The sequence below is a fragment of the Moschus berezovskii genome, chromosome 2 (assembly GCF_049115385.1).
Source record: "Moschus berezovskii isolate FMDL1 chromosome 2, NW_MosBer_1.0, whole genome shotgun sequence".
NCBI lineage: Eukaryota > Metazoa > Chordata > Mammalia > Artiodactyla > Moschidae > Moschus > Moschus berezovskii.
Genome location: NC_142461.1, coordinates 45,768,498 through 45,791,757, shown reverse-complemented (window position 1 = coordinate 45,791,757; position 23,260 = coordinate 45,768,498). Strand labels below are relative to the sequence as shown.

The 23,260-nt window shown below is 40.8% G+C and overlaps 1 protein-coding gene and 1 pseudogene across 2 annotated transcripts in view; one reads left to right on the top strand and one right to left on the bottom strand.

Annotated features, from left to right (window-relative positions):
- The window catches only part of LOC148778527 (non-histone chromosomal protein HMG-14 pseudogene), a 42,203-nt pseudogene extending 39,393 nt beyond the window's left edge, over window positions 1–2,810 (bottom strand). Inside the window, exon 1 of the transcript XR_016035366.1 lies at window positions 2,673–2,810. The product of XR_016035366.1 is annotated as a non-histone chromosomal protein HMG-14 pseudogene (transcript). The remainder of the gene's footprint in view (window positions 1–2,672) is intronic.
- The window catches only part of BMPR2 (bone morphogenetic protein receptor type 2), a 159,291-nt gene continuing 138,280 nt past the window's right edge, over window positions 2,250–23,260 (top strand). The window contains exon 1 of the mRNA XM_055397814.2: window positions 2,250–3,405. Coding sequence (XP_055253789.1) covers window positions 3,330–3,405 — 76 coding nt within the window. The 5' untranslated portion in view covers window positions 2,250–3,329. The remainder of the gene's footprint in view (window positions 3,406–23,260) is intronic.

Here is a 23,260-nt window from a genome sequence, read left to right as displayed (position 1 = left end):
GTGAACAGCCATGTCCCAACTGAGATATTACAAGGAACAACAGAAAAGAGAAGGGGGTTGTATATCTAGTTATCTACTAATTATTCATATCAAGTTGGTGGCATAATTTTTTCATGTAAATTTCCTAGGACTCTTTCTTCTTTTCTATATAACTTATTATACATTTATAATATATATAAGGGTTCACTGTTTCTTAGGGGAATTTTTATGCAAATAAAGATTAATCAAATACTTAATCCTAATTTGAGAAAGTAAAACAGTATACTACCACTGTCTACACCTCTGATGTACTTAATTCCTATTACTCTGAGTGCTCAATCTTATTTATTTCTTGAAAATCAAATGGTAAAACAATTTTGGGTCTTTGGGCTATAGATATATATACACACACACACACATTTACACAAATATACATACACACATATATGGTGTGTGCGCTCAGCTGTGTCTGATTCTTTGCTACTCCATGGACTGTAGGCCACCAGGCTCCTCTGTCCATGGAATTTTCCATGCAAGAATACTGGGTTGGGTTGCCATTTTCCTCCTCCAGAGGATCTTCCCGACCCAGGGATCAAACCCTCCTCTCCTGCATTGGCAGGCAGATTCTTTAGCACTGAGACCCTGGAAAGCCGCGCGTGCGCACACACACACCATAGTGAATCAAAGCATATGCTCCTTTTTTTTTTCTTCTCTGTTTAAAGGATTTTACCACAAAAAAACCTCTCTGTCTTAAGGGTAAACAGTATAAAAATATTTCCACTAAAAAGGGTCTGAGAATTCTGAGCTGGGATTACCACAACCCCTAATTATATAAGATACTTAGTATGATAACACCAACTAGTGTAAGGAATGTGCAGATTTATTTACATCAAGTTCAGATAAAGAGATAAAAGGGGACTTGAATAAGCAAGCAAAGATTAGGACTTCAGGAGTGTATATTTGAAGGTATCTTTGGAACTGCCCCTTAGCTACAATGAAAGACCAGTAAAACCAGCCTTCAGAATAACCCTTCTGCTTAGTAGGAGAAGGGAAGGCTAGAATTCACCTCTAAGATCGCCCTCCCACGCAGATTTTCCACCTAGCAGCTAAGAATTAAACCCAGACTTCCGATCATGGCGCCACGCACGTCACCTTCTCCCTCCTCGCCTAGCAAAATCCCACCCAAGTCGACCAGATCCTGCAGGAGTGTGTAGAAGCTGCAGGGCGGGGGGAGAATTCCCTTCCACAATCCTGGTTGCTTGGGGTTTTGCAATTCAAAAAAACCTGCTAAACAGATCCGAGCCAGATTCAAAGGAGGCTTAGATACCAGCAAGACCTGCTTTTTCCCTTGGGTGCGTAGACTCGACCCCACTCTTCACCCTGAGATGCTACTCCTCACCGCAAATTTCCTTTCAAATGCCTTAGGGGCTTCCAAGGCTCCCAGCCTTTGTGAATAAAGGCCCACCCTCGAAGTGGAAACCTCGCTGCATAGAGAAATATGCACAGACAGCAGGACAGCGAACAGAATTGTAAAAGAATGAGTTCTTTCTAGCTTTGCATCCTTTCGAATGTTCAATATTCCTGTTAGCCAAGAAGGGTTCCGGTAATGGGTACTTGAGGGAAGCAGGCCACCGATTAGAGCAAAAAAAAATCAATACAGGGGTGGTCTTTCCAATTCCGGCTTTTGTTTGAGTCAGTGAGGGTAGCCCGAGGAGGCCAAAGTCTCTGGTTCTGGGAAAGGCGGGTCCGTCCCGATTCTTTGAGCTACGGAGAGGCAGGCGCCGGCCCCAGGAAACAAAGAGGGTAGTTCTGCCCCTCCAGGCTTTTACTACAGGAGTCCCAGAGGAGTCAGACGCTTAATCACCGAGCTTGGAAGAGTTTGCCAAAGGCTGGACAATAGACGCGGCTGCCCTCTCTTAAGCACACAAATCCCACGCGTGCCCGTCTAGAAGGTATGTGAGCGTCAAGGAGAAAGGCCATTGCTGCCCATCGCGGGCGGCCAGCCCCGCCCTGCTCTCCGAGGCTGGGGGGAGACTCGCAGCGCGAGAGCCCGGGAGTCAGCCTCGGCTAGCCCGGGAGCGAGGGGCGGGGCCGGGCGGGGCCGCGAGCGCGCAGGCGCAGAGCGGGCCTCGTCGCGCCGCCGCCGCCGCCCGCGCTGCACCACAGGCCCGAGACAGACAGGGCTGGGAAGAGCTGGAGACTGAGGAGGAGGCGGAGGCGGCGGCGGAGGCGGGGCGACTCCGGTGACCGGGAGCGCCGCAGACTGGCAGCTGCGGCGACTCCCCCCTTTGTGTCTGGTCTGCTCGGAGCCTCTGGAAGTGCTTCCCGGAGGGGCGCGGGGTGTCTCGCCGCCTCGCTGCCCACCCCCCTCCCTAGCCACCTACATCCGCCCTCCCGCCGCCCCCCGCCCTCGGCCCGCGACACCCGAGCTCCGCCCGGAGCCTAGAGCTGCGGGAAACGAGGTGGCGGCGGCGGCGGCTTCCTCTGGGGAGGGGGTTGTGATTCGCTCACAGGAGCCCTTGAAGGGAGAAGACGAAGCTTTTACGGTGGAATTTACCTCAGGCAAGATGGAGCGGCACCAATAAAAAAGAGAAAGAGCGAGGAGCGCACCCGGGAGGGCTAGAAAGGGCAGCCTGCCGACCCCTCCCCTCCCCCGCTTCCCACCGCCCCTCAGCCCTCCGGCCGGGACCTACCCAACCCTCTCAGGATTGTTCCGCGAAGGCGTGAAGGCGGTGGGTTTGTCCATGGAGGCAGGCACCTTTTTCGATCCAGTCGAGGAGGAGGATTTGCTGTGCTCAAGATCGGAGTGAGGGAAGCACCGAAGCGAAACTTAAAAGGATTCTTGCCCTCCCGGAGCACAGGCGATGCGCCTCGGGTCGCCGGGCGCCGCCGCCGGCCGTCCGGCTTCTCCCTTCCCGGCAGCCGGGAACTTGTTCTGATCCTCGGCGCCCCCCAAATCCCCGCTGTCCGCCCTTCGGCACCCTGGATATGTTTTCTCCCAGACCTGGATATTTCTTCGATATCGTGAAACTACGGGGGAAATAACTGCGGGGCTTTTTTTTTTTTTCTCGTCTCCGTGCTTCTCCCCACGGACATGCCTTCAGTTTGGGGCGCCAAGGCACCCAGTCCTGGGCGAATGAACACCCCCAGCCGCGAGGGAGAGAAATGAAGGGAATTTGTGCAGCGGAATGAAAACTCTGCCGCTCGGTCCTCTCATCTGCCATTTATCCTTTCAAACTGCATTGTAATACGGGCCGGAGAAGTCCGTCGACTAGCCTCCCGGCCGCGTTTCTCCGCTGGTATTCACTTTCCGTCTTTCTTTTTCTCTGCTCTCCTCGGCTGACCCAGGGATGACTTCGTCGCCGCGGCGGCCCCGGCGGGTGCCCTCGCTGCTGTGGACCGTCCTGCTGGTCAGCGCTGCGGCCGGTGAGTCGCCCCGGGTGGCGCGTCCGGGCCACTTCCCTGCGGCTGGCGGTGAGGGAGCCCGCAGAGGCCGAGGCCTGCGCTCGCCCTTCGCCGCGCGTCCCCTGATCGCCCCGGACCTGCGCGCCTTTCCCGGTCCTCCCGGAGAACTAACCTTTCACGTTTTCGTGGAGTTTCAAATCCCCACACCTCGTATTCCCCACCCCCACTCTCCCCGACCGGGGCGGGGGGGTAGAAAGACAAGTAGGGTGTGGTATCTTGACATTTTTAGCTGTGAGGTAATGCAGGGATTAAAAATAATATTTTAATCACCAGTGAACAGTGCCTATTAGAAGATCTTTAGATTTTTTTTTCAATATAAAGAAGCAGAGTTGGCTGTAAGTAGAAAGGACATCCACTGTAGAACACACACTTGAAGCTTATTTTTAGATGTAGATCACTCTTTGAGAATTCCTGGTACTTTGATTATTCTACAAAATGTTGAGGAAAGCAGAACTGAGAGATTCTTAATACATTGTATACTACTGTTAATCGTTATTATCGTTATTTTGTTTTGAAGTATATTAGTAGTTTTCATATTTTCAATTTGGAGTATACATATTTTGTATACTCTTGGAATTACTTTTCGGCTTAGAAGTATTTTCGGTAAGTTTTCGTTTAGTCATCTGGCTTTCTATTGGCTTTCCTGTCATTGAGGCAACTTTGACCTCACATCAAGACTTCCAGGAGATTTGAGTCCTGAAAGTTCTTTTGACATTTTACTGAAGCTTAAAGGGAAATCCTTTCTTTAGGATATTTTGTTCTTAGTGCTCAGACACCTTTAGGAAAAAATCTCGTTTTGTTTGCAGTTACTTTTCAAGCAGTCTTTTGGTGATTTGCTTTTAGAAATTTTAGGGAGTGAATTATGCATATAATTCTTAAATTGGGTTTAGGGTGGCCAGATAGATTATACATTTAGAAATAACTAGAGGACAACGTAACACCTTTCCAGTTATTTTTTCTTATTAAGTATAATTTTCGCATTCAATAAATTTCTCAATGCTGTGTTAGATACAGAGATTGCATATTTCCATTTAAAAACTGCATATTTTCACATTCAGTAAATTTCTCATTTCTTGTGTTAGATATGGAGATTTCATATTTCCATTTGGAAAACTGAAAAAAGTGTTGAACTTTTGTGCTTTCGATATTGTTGATTGATGTCTATTATGTTTATGATAGTTGTGTTAATATGAACTTCTGAATTTAACACTGATATTTCAATATTACTAATCATCACAATTCCTTTTGGGGAAAAGTGAATTATTTTTCTCTAGATTACTTTATATTGTGTTACCTCTTTAAAGTCTTTAGTAATCAGCCATGTATTTGGTCCCTGTAAAATATGAAGACAGTAAAAGGCCTTAAGTTTAAGCAGTCAATCTAAGAGCAGAAATCTCTGCATACACTTTTCAGTGTTGGTTATTCTTGACTTTTCTACAACACAGATTCTAATTTACAGTTGACAGAATTATTATTTTGTGATTAGAACTGATTAAGAGAAAGATCAATTGACTTAAAAAAATATGATTTCTGTTTGGTAAATGAAATACTAGAATACTGGTCCTTAAAAGGGATAGATTAATCACTGTTTAAATTCATCTTTTTTCTTCAGTATTACTAATTACCAAATGCTAAAATTTGTGAAGTTGGATTTCAGATCTGTAACAATAATAATAATAACAACAGTTTTTACTGAGTGCTGGCCATGTGCCAGGAACTGTTCTAGTAGCCTTACATGCATTTTCTCATTTGATCCTCATGACAGTTCTTTACTCCAGGTTCAGTTATGCTCCTTTTATAGAGAGTGAAGTACTCTGCATCCCCGTAGACTTTAGCCCACCGGGCTCCTTTGTCTGTGGAATTCTCCAGGAAAGAAGACTGGAGTGGGTTGTCATGTCCTTCTCCAGGGGATCTTCCCCACCCAGGGATAGAACCAGGGTCTCCTGCACTGCAGACAGATTCTTTACCATCTGAGCCACTTGGGAAGCCCCAAGTGAAGTAAATAACTCACCACACAGTAAATTGTGGAGCTAAAATTACAACCTGCACCCTTACCTACCATGTTAATGAAGGCAACAACTTCTCAGTCTAATTGGGAACATGAGATAGAGTTAGTGTCTTCAGATTAACCTTTGAAAAGAAGCTGGGACTCTTGATAGGATCTTGGTACAGCACTTGTTATGCAAATGTCATGGTTCTAAATGTGTAAAACTTTGCCTAATATTGGAGTGGTTAGTGCAGTTTCATTAACTGTAAGGTAGCTAGACAGGGCCTGTGTGAATTTGGGATGTACAGATGCAATGATGTAACTAGACAGGTGCAAATGGTGCAGCTGAACGGTAAAATAACACTGGAAGATTGACATCACATCCCTCTATGGGGTCATGGATAAATCCTATTTCTTTTGGGTCCCTCTTTCCCACTTATTCTATCTAGTTCTTGGATCCTTAATTCTAAGAACAGTTGGCATGCAGAAATTAGAATTTATAGAAAATACATGCTTGTTTGGTTTGTAAATAAAGTCTTAATAAAAGAATGCGATATAATGCAATACTTATATAAGAGTCAGCTTCTGTTAAAAATTTTTTTTATTTAAGTCGCCAAGCTGCTCATTTAGGTTGTAATGGTTACGAATAACAGATCTAACTGTGTGTCCTTCTCCACCATATGAGGAAGCAGAATTAGCTACTCTTTTTTTTCTCCAGTCTTTGTTCTTGTTTTCATCCTTCTTGTTCTTCCTGCCATCTTCGTTGGCCTCGGAGGGCAGGGAGTCCGTGGTATTTCGAATGGTCTCATTTTTGGGATCCAAACCTGGAAGGTTCTCCAGGACCCAAAGGAGTTTAGGAGGCCTACATCCCTTCTTAATCCTCTCTCCTTGTCTGGCTCAGTTGTGTCCATGGCTCAGTTGGCACCCGTGTTAGCTGATTCTGCCTCATCGGTGTCAACTGATTGATTATTCCTGCATTTGAAATAGTTTACTTGACTAGGTTTCAGTTTTCCATACATCTCTTCAGCAACACACACGTTGTCTACAAAACTATCATGGCACATGGGTTGTGGTGGTATTATTGGAGTGGGTGTTGGTGTGTGTGTGTAAAATATACGGAGAGAGTTTATTCCAGCTTTACTACATTAAAGGCCAACTTTCTTAACTGTGAAAGAGAAAAAATTGATTATTGTTCTCTGATGGGTAAGTTTTAATTACAAAAGGTACAGAATGAAGTCAGTGTAAATCAGTTAATTTTATAACTGGCCATATCACTTTTTTAAAAAAATTGAAGTATAGTTGACTTACAGTGTTATGTTAATTTCTGATGTACAGCAAAGTAATTCAGTTGTACATATTTCATATTCTTTCCCATTATGCTTTATTATAGAATACGGAATATAGTTCCCTGTGCTATACAGTTGGACCTTGTTGCTTATATATTTTATATGTAGTAATATGTATCTGCTAATGCCAAACTCCTAATTTATCTCTCCCACACTGCCTTTCTCTTTGGTTCTCTCAGGCTATGAATCTTTCTGTTTTGTAAATAAATTCATTTGTATCCTATTTTAGGGTCCATATGCAAGTGATATCATATGGTATTTGTCTTTCTGACTTAAACTTCGTTTAGTATGATAATCTCTAGGTCCATCCATGTTGCTGCAAATGGCATTATTTCATTCTTTTATATTACCGAGTAGTATTTCATTTGTGTATATACCATATCTTCTTTATCTATTAGTTTGTTGATGGACATTTAGGTTACTTCCATGTCTTGGCTATTGTAAATAGTGCTGCTGTGATCATTGGGGTGCGTGTATCTTTTCAAATTATAGTTTTCTCTGGATATATTCCCAGAAATGGAATTTACTGGATCATATGGCAACTCTAGTTTTTAAGGAACCGCCATATTGTTTTCATTAGTGGGTGCACCAATTTATATTCCCACCAGCAGTATAGGAGAGTTCCCTTTTCTCCACACGCTTTCTAGCATTTATTTTTATGTTTTTTTTAGTGATGCCTATTTTGACTGGTGTGAGATGATACCTCATTGTAGCTTTTGATTTGCATTTCTCTAGTAATTAGTAACGGAGAAGGCAATGGCAAGCCACTCCAGTACTCTTGCCTAGAAAATTGCATGGACAGAGGAGCCTGGTAGGCTGTAGTCCATGGGGTCGCTACTAGTTGGACATGACTGAGTGACTTCACTTTCACTTTTCACTTTCACACATTGGAGGAGGAAATGGCAACCCACTCCAGTGTTCTTGCCTGGAGAATCCCAGGGACGGCGGAGCCTGGTGGGCTGCTGTCTATGGGGTCGCACAGAGTTGGACATGACTGACGTGACTTAGTAGCAGCAGCAGCAGTAATTAGTAACGGAGAAGGCAATGGCAGCCAACTCCAATACTCTTGCTTGGAAAATCCCATGGGCGGAGGGTCCTGGTAGGCTGCAGTCCATGGGGTCCTGAAGAGTCAGACATGACTGAGCAACTTCACTTTCACTTTTCACTTTCATGCATTGGAGAAGGAAATGGCAACCCACTCCAGTGTTCTTGCCTGGAGAATCCCAGGGATGGGGGAGCCTGGTGAGCTGCCGTCTATGGAATCGCAGAGTCGGACATGACTGAAGTGACTTAGCAGCAGCAATAATAATTAGTAAAGTTGAACATCTTTTCATGTGCCTATTGGCCATCTGTATGTTTGTTTAGGTCTTCTGCCCATTTTTTAATTTTTTTAATTTGTTTTTTTGTTGTTGCTATTGAGTTACATGAACTGTTTATATATTTTGAAAATTAAGTCCTTATTGGTCATATTATTTGCAGATATTTCCTTCCAGTTCTTAGTTTGTCTTTTTATTTTGTTTATGGTTTCCTTTGCTGTGCAAAAGCTTCTAAGTTTGATTAGATCCCAGTTTTGCTTTTATTTATTTTTTTGGCCATAACATGTGGGATCTTAATTCCCTGACCGGGGATTGAACCCACATGCCCTAGAGTACAAGTGAAGAGTCTTAATCACTAGTTTACCAGGGAAGTCCCTATTTTCGTTTTTATTTCTTTTGCCTGGGGAGACTGACCTAAGAAAGCATTGTTAGGATTTATGTCAGAGAATGTTTTATGCATGTTCTCTTCTAGGAATTTTATGGTGTCATGTCTTATATTTTAAGTCTTTAAGCCATTTTGAGGTTATTTTTTTGTAATGTGAGGGAGTGTTCTAACTACAGTGGTTTACATTCAGTTGTCTAGCTCTCCTAACACCACATACTGAAGAAACTGTCTTTTTCTCTGTTGTATTCTTGCCTCCATTCTCAGAGATTAATGACTGTAGGTATGTGGGTTTATTTCTGGGCTCTCCTTATGTTCCATTGATCTATATGTCTGTTTTTGTGCCAGTACCATGCTGTTTTAATTACTGTAGCTTTGTAGTATTGTTTGAAGTCTGGGAAGGTTATGCCTCCATTTTTTTTCTTTTTCTTCAGGATTACTTTTATCATTCTTTATAAATTTTAGGATTATTCTTTTTAGTTCTGTGAAAAATATCATGGGTAATTTGATAAGGATCTCATTAAGTCTGTAGATTGCTTTAGGGTAGTGCCATACCACTTATTTTGGTGCTTACTCATGTATTGCCTTGCTTTTGATGATTAGTTTTGTGTATTTGCCTTGTCCTCATAGGGCTTCCCTTGTGACTCAGCTGGTAAAGAATCCGCCTGCAGTGCGGGAGACCTGGGTTCAATCCCTGGATTGGGAAGATCCCCTGGAGAAAGGAAAGGCTACCCACTCCAGTATTCTGGCCTGGAGAATTCCATGGACTATATAGTCCATGGAATTGCAAAGAGTCTGACATGACTGAGCAACTTTTGACTTCACTTTACTTCACTTGTTCTCCTAGTTGATAATTACCTCTAGAGGACAGGGTTCATATTTTAAGTTGTTTTGTAGTATAGCATATTGCTAGGCACATACAAGAATTTAAGAGTTACTAAATGAATTAATAATAAAAAAGAATTCTAAAATTGCTCAATACAGTAGATTATATATTAGTAACTTATTCTTTCTTTGTCTCCGGCCTTTTAACTACAAATAGTTTAACTGGTGTACTAGGAAGAGTACTGTCTTGAGTTAAGGAAACTTGCATTCTGTGTGATTCTGGATAAATAGATTATTTAACATAGTATTCTCAGTTGCAGTATTATGGAATTGGACAAGATTATGTTTGAAATGCAGATTCCTGGACACCAATCCAGACCCACTTAATATTGAGTGGCATTGAGTGACATTGAGTTTTAAGAATATGCAATTTAAACAGATTTCCCCCAAGTAAATTTATATACCTTAAAAGTTTGAGAACTACTGGATCTAAGATTTTTTTCTGAGGTTTTGCTTTATTTATGTTCTTATTTTTTGTAACCTATTCTGGACCTTCTAGTCAGTCAGTACTGATAACCAAACTTTTCTTATTTTTATGCTCTCAGTAACTACCCAAAACGTTTTTCTTAATATCTGCACAATTTTTTTTTATTGATTATTCTTAGTCTTAAGGATGATATGTTATTTAAGTGTTTTATTCACCTCGTATTATGTTTATTTAGTTTGTACTTTTATTTGGGCCTTTTTATTTTTATTTTCCCTCTGCCAAAAAGGAAAAAAGAAGTGGTTTTTTTCCTAGTAAATTTAGATAAGAACTGTTGATGAAGTTTAGAAAAAAGAACTAGTGATAAGCTAAACTAGAATATATTAATATAACATTGTTTTGGTTTCAGTTATAAATTAGTAATACATGGAGACCTCCAGGTGGATAAATTGCATATATTAAATTATGTCTACCAAAGAAGAAATATTTGATTGATATATTCTGGAAGGAAATAAGTATAGGTGAATATGAAGAAAATAAATATAGTATCTAGAAATCCATGAGATTTGACCGTCTTGCGAAGCACTTACACATGCTGAAGAGACTCATATTAGCAAAGTATTTCCCCCTTCTAGTTAAATAAATAGTTTTTTAATTGCTTTCTAAAAGGTGACTTTGATAGACATTTGAGTGCAATAGACTTAACTTGACTTTGTTTTTTTTAAACTTTTGTTTGGTCTGTGAGATGGATATGACAGTTAAGATTACAACAATACATATATATGTAGTCTATGTAAGGTTAGAAATAAGCCTGTAAATAAATGATATGAACATTTTGGAATACATTACCTCATTAGGAATACTGGAACACAACATTTATTGCTTGCTTTTAATTGCAATACAGTAATTCTTTGACTGGAATTGTTTTATGTTAGATCCAGTTTCTATTCTAATATGCACTCATGGGAATAGCTAGAAGGGTATGGGGACATTAATAGGATGGATAAAGGACTTTCAGAAGGAGAACTAAAATGTCCAGCTAACAAATATTTATTAGTGCATAGTTCTTTTCTACGGAGAAGGCAATGGCAACCCACTCTAGTACTCTTGCCTGGAAAATCCCATGGATGGAGGAGCCTGATGGGCTGCAGTCCACAGGGTCGCAAAGAGTTGGACACGACTGAGCGACTTCACTTTCACTTTTCACTTTCATGCCTTGGAGAAGGAAATGGCAACCCACTCCAGTGTTCTTAACTGGAGAATCCCAGGGATGGGGGAGCCTGGTAGGCTGCCGTCTATGGGGTCGCACAGAGTTGGACACGACTGAAGTGACCTGGCAGCAGCAGCAGTTCTTTTCTAAATGTTGGTGGATTCAAAGAAAAATAAGAAATGCTGCTTCCCTTCTCCCAACTGTCTCATGCCATAAACTATATCACTTTTTGAAAGGGAATTCAATCCCATGCTGTTGTAAGCATGGGTAGGTATTTTGCTATCTTGTAAACCCTTTAGCGTTGTATTATTTTCTCTCTCTGCCTATCTTTCAGGATGAGAAATTCCTGTAGATATTCTCCTATATAGGAGAAGAGACTGTGTTCTTGTGTGTCTTCTAGCTGATCCACACTTTAAAATTTTTCCTTGGTGAGTTTGCACTCTGCAGAATCTTAGCTTCCCAACCACTGAAAACTTGGAATCCTAACCATTGGACTGCCAGAGAACTCTCCTTTTATATTTATCTTCTCTGCTAATCTTCTTAAAGAAAGAGCAGTGAACACTTCTTTATTTCCCTATCCTTAACTCTTTACTTGCCCTCCTGACCCCACACTGTATGTTAGGTGAGCAGTGATTTCCTAATTGCCAAATCCAGTCACTTTTCAGTCTTGTTCTCTTTGACTTTTCTACTGAATTTGGTAGTTTGATCACTCTTTGCTTGCAACTCTCCTCTTTTGACTAGTGACTTTCCTTTTCCTCTATTCTATATCTTCTCCATCTTCACTTCCCCTTGTAAATGGTTGTGTGTGTGTTTTAAATCTCCCTTAGATTGTGTTGAGTATACTTTTCTCTTATTGCTCCTCTCCCAGGCTTTAATTATCCTTGAAAAGAGATGATTTCTAAATCAAATAGGCAACCAGAATTGGAAACTAGAAAACCTTGAATTCCTTCTTAGTGGTATTGTAGTGGTATTGTTGACTGTTCACTTTGTTTTATTTATTTATGTGGCTGCACGGGGTCTTAGTTGTGGCACACTCGATCTCCAGTGTTCATTACAACATGTAGGATCTTTAATTTCGACCTGAGAACTCTTTAATTGGGGCATGTGGGATCTAGGTCCCTGATCAGGGATCAGACTTGGACCTCCTGCATTGAGTGTGTGGAGTCTCAGCCACTGGACCACCATGGTAGTCCCTGGCTGTTTACTTTGGCACATCACCTCTTTTGGTCTCAATATCCTCACTTGTGGGGGCTTCCCTGGTGGCTCAGATGGTAAAGAATCTGGCTCTAACGCAGGAGACCTGGGTTCAATCCCTAGGTCGGGATGATCCCCTGAAGAAAGGAATGGCTATACTCTCCAGTATTCTTGCCTGGAGAAATCCATGGATAGAGAAGTCTGGCGGGCAATAGTCCACGGGGTCACTGAATCTACCAAACTGAGGCACTAACACTTTCACTTTCATCCTTACCTGTAAAGCAAGGAGGTTGGCCTCCTTTTTTTTATGCTTATGATATGAGAAAAGCCAGTGTTATGCTTAGTTACTAGTAAGTGTGTAGCACTTTGAATGATACATTTGGTAATTATGGAGTATATGGTACTTTTCAGTTCAGTCGCTCAGTGGTGTCTGACTCTCCGCGACCCCATGAATCACAGCACGCCAGGCCTCCCTGTCCATCACCAACTCCCGGAGTTCACTCAAACTCATGTCCATCGAGTCGGTGATGCCATCCAGCCATCTCATTCTCGGTCGTCCCTGTCTCCTCCCGACCCCAACCTTTCCCAGCATCAGAGTCTTTTCCAGTGAGTCAACTCGTCGCATGAGGTGGCCAAAGTATTGGAGTTTCAGCTTTATCATCAGTCCTTCCAATGAACACCCAGGATTGATCTCCTTTAGAATGGACTGGTTGGATCTCCTTGCAGTCCAAGGGACTCTCAAGAGTCTTCTCCAACACCACAGTTCAAAAGCATCAGTTCTTCGGTGATCAGCTTTCTTCACAGTCCAACTCTCACATCCATACATGACCACGGGAAAAACCATACCCTTGACTAGACGGACCTTAGTTGGCAAAGTAATGTCTCTGCTGTTTAATATACTATCAAGGTTGGTCATACGCTTCCAAGGAGAAAGCATCTTTTAATTTCATGGCTGCAGTCAGCATCTACAGTGATTTTGGAGCCCAAAAAAATAAAGTCTGACACTGTTTCCACTGTTTTTCCATTTCCCATGAAGTGATAGGACCAGCTGCCATGATCTTTGTTTTTTGAATGTTGAGCTTCAAGCCAACCTTTTCACTCTCCTCTTTCACTTTCATCAAGAGGCTTTTGAGTTCCTCTTCACTTTCTGCCATAAGGGTGGTGTCATCTGCATATCTGAGGTTATTGATATTTCTCCTGGCAATCTTGATTCCAGCATGTGCTTCTTCCAGCCCAGCGTTCCTCATGATGTACTCTGCATATAAGTTAAATAAGCAAGGTGACAATATACAGCCTTGACGTACTCCTTTTCCTATTTGGAACCAGTCTGTTGTTCCATGTACAGTTCTGACTGTTGCTTCCTGACTTGCATACAGGTTTCTCGAGGCAGGTCAGGTGGTCTGGGATTCCCATCTCTTTCAGAATTTTCCACAGTTTATTGTGATCCACATAGTCAATGAAGCAGAAATAGATGTTTTTCTGGAACTCTCTTGCTTTCTCCATGATCCAGCGGATGTTGGCAATTTGATCTCTGGTGCCTCTGCCTTTTCTAAAACCTGCTTGAACATCTGGGAGTTCACGGTTCACGTATTGCTGAAGCCTGGCTTGGAGAATTTTGAGCATGACTTCATTAGCGTGTGAGATGAGTGCAATTGTGCGGTAGTTTGAGCATTCTTTGGCATTGCCTTTCTTTGGGATTGGAATGAAGACTGACCTTTTCCAGTCCTGTGCCTACTGCTGAGTTTTCCAAATGCTGGCATATTGAGTGCAGCACTTTCACAGCATCATCTTTCAAGATTTGAAATAGCTCAAGTGGAATCCCATCACCTCCACTAGCTTTGTTCGCAGTGATGCTTTCTAAGGCCCACTTAACTTCACATTCCAAGATGTCTGGCTCTAGGTCAGTGATCACGTTATCGTGACTATCTTGGTGGTGAAGATCTTTTTTGTACAGTTCTTCTGTGTATTCTTGCTACCTCTTTTTAATATCTTCTGCTTCTGTTAGGTCCATACCATTTCTGTCCTTTATCGAGCCCATCTTTGCATGAAATGTTCCTTGGAATCTCATTTTCTTGAAGAGATCTCTTGTTTTTCCTATTCTGTTGTTTTCCTCTATTTCTTTGCATTGATCCCTGAGGAAGGCTTTCTTATCTCTCCTTGCTATTCTTTGGAACTCTGCATTCAGATGCTTATATCTTCCCTTTTCTCCTTTGCTTTTCGCTTCTCTTCTTTTCACAGCTATTTGTAAGGCCTCCTCAGACAGCCATTTTGCTTTTTTTCATTTCTTTTCCATGGGGATGGTCTTGGTCCCTGTCTCCTGTACAATGTCACGAACCTCCGTCCAGAGTTCATCAGGCACTCTGTCTATTAGATCTAGTCCCTTAAATCTATTTCTCACTTCCACTGTATAATCATAAGGGATTTGATTTAGGTCATATCTGAATGGTCTAGTGGTTTTCCCTACTTTCTTCAATTTCAGTCTGAATTTGGCAATAAGGAGTTCATTTAGGTTAGGGGAAACTGGAGTATTCTGAAATTGTGAAGGTACTACTTTGAAGAAAAAATAAATTTTTTTGCAGATGCATTTTGTATCTTTTCTGTGTTGAATTAGGACCACAAAAGTGGTGTAAAGAGGGTCTCTTTAGGGAATTCACTGGTGGTGCAGTGGTTAGGACTCTGCCTTAAAAGCTAAGGGCAGGGGTTCAATCTGTTGTCTAGGAACTAAGATCCCACAAGCTGTGTGGCTCCAAAAACATAGTCTATATCTAAAGAGTGCTTTTTATTTATTTTTTGGTTGCACTAGGTTTTTGTTACTGCACGCATTTGTCTAGCTGCAGGTGTGTGGTGTGGGCTTCACATGATGGTGGCTTCTCTTGTGGAGGACAGGCTTTGGGGCGAGCTGGCTTCAGTAGTTGAATTTCGTGGTCTCAGTTGTTGCTGCTGCTGAGTTCTAGAGCACAGACAAAGTAGTTGTGGTGCATGGGCTTAGTTGCTTCAATGCTTGTGGGATCTTCCTGGACCAAAGATCAAACCTGTGTCTCCTGCATTGGCAGGTGGATTTAAAAAAATTTTTTTTTTACCAATGAGCCACCAGGGAAGCTTCAAAGAGTGCTTTTTAAATAGTTGAAATCTTAGAATTTTAGAGTTGGATAAACCTTAGAATATAACTTTTAATAGATAAACGTTTAATTAAGAAGGTTAGACTTCTCTACAATCTTGACTTTCATTTTAATTTTAAAATAAATTATGCCATGGTCAGTTTTGGCTCAGCTTTTACTCAGTTATCATAATGCTAAACTAGTGATATTTAATTAACGCCATTTTAATTTTAGGTTAGTAAGTTGTTTCTAACAGCTTTATTGGATATAATTCCTGTACCATATTATTTACCCATTTGACGTGTACAGTTCAGTTCTTTCGGGTGGTGGTGTTTAGTCACCCAGTCGTGTCCAACTCTTTGTGACCCCATGGACTGCCTCTCTGTCCCTCACCATCTCCTGACGTTTGCCCACATTCATGTCCATTGCATTGGTGGTGCCATCCAGCTTTCTCATCCTCTGATGCCCTCTTCTCCTTCTGCCCTCAATCATTCCCAGCATCAGCTTTGGGTATATTGTGTTATTAACTATAAAAATTATGGTTAAAAAATACATATATATTATATATATATAACAAAATTTGCCATTTCCACCATTTTAAGCTGTACAATTTTGTGGTATTAATTACATTCGGAGTGTGTACAGCTATCACCAAAACATTTTCGTAACCCCAAACAGAAACTCTGTTATCATTAAGCAATAGTCCCAGTTCCCTCCTCCTCCCAGCCCCTGGTAACCTCTAATTTATTTTCTGTCTCTGCGATTTTTGCCTACTCTAGATATTTCATGTAATCATACAATATTAGTCCTTTTGTTACTGGCTTATTTTGCTTAACATAATGTTTTCAGGGTTTATACTTGTTGCAGAATGTGTCAGAAGTCCATTGCATTTTAAGGCTGAAAAACATTTCATTGTATGTGTTCATTCATCTGTTGATAAACTTGAGTTGTTTTCACCTTTTGACTGTTTATGGGCAATGAATGCAATGAATACTGGTGAACAAGTATATGTTCTAGTCCCTGCTTTCAATACCTGTACATATATATATATATAGTAGTGTAGTCGCCAGTTGTGTCTGACTCTTGCGACCCCATGGACTGTAGCCTGCCAGGCTCCTCTGTCCATGGGATTCTCCAGCCAAGAATACTGGAGTGGGTTGCCATTTCCTTCTCCAGGGGATCTTCCTGTCCCAGGAATCACACCTGTGTTTCCTGCATTACAGGCAGACTCTTTACCGACTGAGCTGTGAAGGAAGCCCCTATACATATGTATCTGTGGGTGTAATTGTTAGATCATATGGTAATTCAGGAAGCAACAGTCAGAATTGTACATGGAACAACAGATTGGTTCCAAATAGGAAAAGGAGTACGTCAAGGTTGTATATTGTCACCCTGCTTATTTAACTTATATGCAGAGTACATCATGAGGAACACTGGGCTGGAAGAAGCACAAACTGGAATCAAGATTGCCGGGAGAAATATCAGTAACCTCAGATATGCAGATGACACCACCCTTATGGCAGAAAGTGAAGATGAAAGTGAAAGAGGAGAGTGAAAAGGTTGGCTTGAAGCTCAACATTCAAAAAACAAAGATCATGGCATCTGGTCCCATCACTTCATGGGAAATAGTTGGGGAAACAGTGGAAACAGTGTCAGACTTTATTTTTTTGGGCTCCAAAATCACTGCAGATACTGATTGCAGCCATGAAATTAAAAGACGCTTACTCCTTGGAAGGAAAGTTATGACCAACCTAGACAGCATATTAAAAAGCAGAGACATTACTTTGCCAACAAAGGTCTGTCTAGTCAAGGCAATGGTTTTTCCAGTGGTCATGTATGGATGTGAGAGAGTTGGACTGTGTAGAAAGCTGATCGCCGAAGAATTGATGCTTTTGAACTGTGGTGCTGGAGAAGACTCTTGAGAGTCCCTTGTACTGCAAGGAGATCAATCCTGGGTGTTCATTGGAAGCACTGATGCTAAAGCTGAAGCTCCAATACTTTGGCCACGTCATGCGATGAGTTGACTCACTGGAAAAGACTTTGATGCTGGGAGGGATTGGGGGCGGGAGGAGAAGGGGACGACAGAGAATGAGATGGCTGGATGGCATCACCGACTCGATGGACATGAGTTTGAGTGAACTCCGGGAGATGGTGATGGACAGGGATGCCTGGTGTGCTGTGATTTATGGGGTCACAAAGAGTCGGATACGACTGAGCGACCGAACTGAACTGAATGTAATATTGTTGGTTTCTTAGTTGTAACAAATATACCATATTAATATAAGATTTTAATAATAGTGGGGACTGGGTGAGTGGTATATAGAAAAACCTATATATTTGCAGTTTTTCTGTAAAACAAAGTTGTTCAAAAATAAGTTTATGAAAAATGTACATGCTTATTTATACAAATACAATAAATAAGAAAGACAATTTTTAAATTCATAATCATATTTATTTGGATGTAAGAATCTTAATACTTTGATTTCTTTTTAAGCGCTTTTTCATACATAGATTTTAAAGTCATACTGTACCCTGTATACACAGTACAAACACATAAAATTGTACCTTGAAACCTGCTTTTTTCCTGAAGCTTGTTGAATATATTCTCATTGACTCTTCATATATGTTGAATATTTTTCTCAGGGTGTATTCAAAGTCTAGTACATTTTATTTATACAAAGGGCAGTCCTTTCATCTTTAAATTAGGGGCCCAGTATCCTGTTTCTTTAAAATACTATGCTATCTACTCAGTCAACTCTTTTTTTCTTTTTCTTTTTTGGCCACACCATTCGGCATGTGGAATTCCTATACTAGGATCACACCCATGCCCTCTGCATTGGGAGCATGGAGTCTTAACCACTGGGCCATCAAGGAAGTCCCAATAAATTCTTTTTAAAGAAATTCTATGTAAGGAACTGGTAGATATAAAGTACATTTTTCTACTATGGTATGATATGACTTTAAGAGTCTATATGATATGTCAAATTACATAGCAATAATATGTAAGGGCAATTATTACCAACAGAGATAGGTAAAAGTTTACGTATATACCTAGAGTCCTGGTGTCCAACACTGTCCATTAACCTTGCCCTGAGCATATTAAGAAACACTGAAGCTGCATTGCACAGATTATCAAGCTATAATGCAAAATTTGTATAATCTTTCTTACCTGAAATGTGTTGACCGTGGACTTGATGGAGGAATTATGAAACATTCGGATTTCCCTTTTGGTACTCTGGTTAAGAATCTACCTGCCAATGCAGGGGACACCGGTTTGATCCTTGCTCCGGGAAAATTCTACATGCCGGGGCACTAAGCCTGCGTGCCACAACTACTGAGCCCACATGCTCTGCAACAAGAGAAGCCACTGCAGTGAGAAAGCCTGTGCACTGTAACTAGAGAGTAGCCCCTGCTCACCACAATTAGAAAAAGCCTGCTTGCAGCATCAAAGGCCTGGTGCAACCAAGAAAAAAAAGGAATTACGGAACATGATAAAACTGTGACAGAGGTATTGGCTATAATAGTTTTACATGGAATTGGATGTTTGGGGTAAATAGGAGGACTAGTGGACTGCCAGGCAAGTCTTTTTTTTCCCCACATGAATATTTCTTAAGCCTTTAATATATCAGTTAAATGCCTTACATATTTACTGTATTATCTCATCAATCTCAAACTAGACTGATCACTACTATTCTTTTCCTGATTTCATAGATGAGTAAAGTCCTTTATACCTCCAAAGCACAGCATTAATACAATAGATACAGTGTTAGCCTAAAGGTATAAAATACTTGGAATATTTTAAGCATCTGAAAATCTTTTTGGCATTTTAAAATAATTCAGAAATAATGCCTTGTCTAAACTGTTTCTTAGTTATGATTTATTTTATTATAAATGACAGCAGATATTTTAGGTTTTGGTTATATAGCATTTAGATATTGGTGGGTAATAAAAATGTTCATTGAAGAGTCAAAGTTTTAAGTTTTGGAAAGGAAAACCAGTTAGATCAGAAGAATGATGATAAAATATTTGGTTGAGGATAAATTTTCAGTGTTTCCATCTGTTGTTAGTGATTAGAACCCCTAAGGGCCAGTCTAGTGTGAAGAGTAACTTTTTATATCTAGTTATCACCAGATGGTCAACAGCGAAATCAAATTGATTATATTCTTTGCAGCCAAAGATGGAGAAGCTGTATACAGTTAGCAAAAACAAGACCAGGAGCTGACTGTGGCTCAGATCATGAACTCCTTATTGCCAAATTCAGACTGAAATTGAAGAAAGTAGGGAAAACCACTAGACCATTCAGATATGACCTAAATCAAATCCCTTATGATTATACAGTGGAAGTGAGAAATAGATTTAAGGGACTAGATCTAATAGACAGAGTGCCTGGTGAACTCTGGACGGAGGTTCGTGACATTGTACAGGAGACAGGGACCAAGACCATCCCCATGGAAAAGAAATGAAAAAAAGCAAAATGGCTGTCTGAGGAGGCCTTACAAATAGCTGTGAAAAGAAGAGAAGCGAAAAGCAAAGGAGAAAAGGGAAGATATAAGCATCTGAATGCAGAGTTCCAAAGAATAGCAAGGAGAGATAAGAAAGCCTTCCTCAGGGATCAATGCAAAGAAATAGAGGAAAACAACAGAATAGGAAAAACAAGAGATCTCTTCAAGAAAATGAGATTCCAAGGAACATTTCATGCAAAGATGGGCTCGATAAAGGACAGAAATGGTATGGACCTAACAGAAGCAGAAGATATTAAGAAGAGGTAGCAAGAATACACAGAAGAACTGTACAAAAAAGATCTTCACCACCAAGATAGTCACGATAACGTGATCACTGACCTAGAGCCAGACATCTTGGAATGTGAAGTTAAGTGGGCCTTAGAAAGCATCACTGCGAACAAAGCTAGTGGAGGTGATGGGATTCCACTTGAGCTATTTCAAATCTTGAAAGATGATGCTGTGAAAGTGCTGCACTCAATATGCCAGCAAATTTGGAAAACTCAGCAGTAGGCACAGGACTGGAAAAGGTCAGTCTTCATTCCAATCCCAAAGAAAGGCAATGCCAAAGAATGCTCAAACTACCGCACAATTGCACTCATCTCACACGCTAGTAAAGTCATGCTTAAAATTCTCCAAGCCAGGCTTCAGCAATATGTGAACCGTGAACTCCCAGATGTTCAAGCAGGTTTTAGAAAAGGCAGAGGCACCAGAGATCAAATTGCCAACATCCGCTGGATCATGGAGAAAGCAAGAGAGTTCCAGAAAAACATCTATTTCTGCTTCATTGACTATGCCAAAGCCTTTGTGTGGATCACAATAAACTGTGGAAAATTCTGAAAGAGATGGGAATCCCAGACCACCTGACCTGCCTCTTGAGAAACCTGTATGCAGGTCAGGAAGCAACAGTCAGAACTGGACATGGAACAACAGACTGGTTCCAAATAGGAAAAGGAGTATGTCAAGGCTGTATATTGTCATCTTGCTTCTTTAACTTATATGCAGAGTACATCATGAGGAACACTGGGCTGGAAGAAGCACATGCTGGAATCAAGATTGCCGGGAGAAATATCAATAACCTCAGATATGCAGATGACACCACCCTTATGGCAGAAAGTGAAGAGGAACTCAAAAGCCTCTTGATGAAAGTGAAAGAGGAGAGTGAAAACGTTGGCTTGAAGCTCAACATTCAGAAAACAAAGATCATGGCATCTGGTCCCATTACTTCATGGGAAATAGATGGAAAAACAGTGGAAACAGTGTCAGACTTTATTTTTTTGGGCTCCAAAATCACTGCAGATGCTGATTGCAGCCATGAAATTAAAAGATGCTTACTCCTTGGAAGGAAAGTTATGACCAACCTTGATAGTATATTAAAAAGCAGAGACATTACTTTGCCAACCAAGATCCGTCTAGTCAAGGCTATGGTTTTTCCCGTGGTCATGTATGGATGTGAGAGTTGGACTGTGAAGAAAGCTGATTGCCGAAGAGTGGATGCTTTTGAACTGTGGTGTTGGAGAAGACTCTTGAGAGTCCCTTGGACTGCAAAGAGATCCAACCAGTCCATTCTAAAGGAGATCAATCCTGGGTGTTCATTGGAAGGACTTATGCTAAAGCTGAAACTACAATACTTTGGCCACCTCATGCGACAAGTTGACTCACTGGAAGACTCTGATGCTGGGAAAGGTTGGGGTCGGGAGGAGACAGGGATGACCGAGAATGAGATGGCTGGATGGCATCACCGACTCGATGGACATGAGTTTGAGTGAACTCCGGGAGTTGGTGATGGACAGGGAGGCCTGGCGTGCTGTGATTCATGGGGTCGCGGAGAGTCGGACCCGACTGAGTGACTGAACTGAGCTGAACCACACAAAGGGCCATATTATGGTGACAAGAAAGGCAAGATTAAGAACAGTCAAATGATGTCAATACATGAATTTATTATTTTACTATTGATACAGTTTTTGGTGGGAGAAAACTTTCTGGAATATTTAATTATTTGTTTCTTTGGCTAAACCGGTGTGTTTACTTGATGAAATTTTATCAAGAATGTTAAACTATGAATTCACTTTAGTCTTTAGCACCCCTGGTGGCTCAAATGGTAAAGAATCTGCCTGCAATGTGGGAGAACTAGGTTCAGTTCCTGGGTCAGGAAATTCCCCTAGGGAAGGGAATGGCAATCCACTCCAGTATTCTTTCCTGGAGAATGCCATGGACAGAGGAGTCTGGTGGGCTACTGTCCATAGGGTCATAAAGAGTCAGATATGACTGAGCAACTTTCATTTTCACTTTAGCACCAACTTTTTCCACTTATCCAGCACTTCTCTAGGAATTATTATTTTGTCCAATAGGTTTATGAGAAATTCAGTTTTACTCGTTCTTGCTAAGGCCTTTCAAGAACAAGGCAGTACTCTTAGATTTATAGTAAGTCAGTTTAGATTTGTACATTAAGCAGCTAATAAGTTTTTTACTTTACATCATCCTGTTAATGAAAATAGGTTAAATTCAGTAACTGAAAAAGATTAAATTCTAGTTATGGAATTGTATCAGTTGGATAATTTAGGTTATTATAAAACAGCAGTGGTTATTTCTTACTCATGCTGTCTATCCATTGAAGACTGGAAGGGGTATTCTGCTCATCATTCAGAGATCTGGGTTGATGGAGGGCCACCATCTTGAAAGTTGCTGGTTGCCAGAAGTAAAGTATAAGAAGGTCTTTTAGTGTTCTGCCTAGAAGAGATTCACACCACTTCTACTTATACTACTTTCTTAATTATTTAGCCTCATGGTCTCCCAACGTGTAGGAAATCTGATCTTTCGAAGTGTCTACAAAAGGAATTTGGGTAATAGTACTGATAGTGACTGTAGGAAGTAGTAAGATATACTTGTATTGACTTTGCTTTGTGTTTTAATACTTGTTTTTCTTCTGGACTTTGATTTTATTTCTTTAGAAGAATCTGTTTTTTTAGAATTCTAAAGTTGTAACACAAAATCATTAAACATTTCTATAGGTAATAATAAAGTATAGAAAATAAAAAGACCCATTCCCGCTTACTTTTTCTCTAATCCCATTCCCTAAATATAACCACTATTACTAGTTTGGTGTATAGTCTTTCATACTTTTTCTGCATGTACTATAAATAAATATATGGATATAATGAGATTTTATTTTTTAAACAAAGGTAGAATCATTATGTACTGTATAACACAGATTTTTGTGATTATCATACAGGATAGTTCTAGAAGTAAAGTTTGCACATTTAAAAATTTTGATACCAACTTTAAAATTTCCTGTCAAAAGATAGTAGCAGTTTTCATTTCCACCACTGGTATATCAGAATATAGATTCTTAAACCTTTTCCAAATATTTTATAATGTGAGTGTTTTTTAATTTTTTTGCCAAAGCAAAAGCATTGTATTTGTTTGTTCTCAGTGCTTTCATTGTTAGTGAAGCCAAGCTTTGTATTTGTTTGAA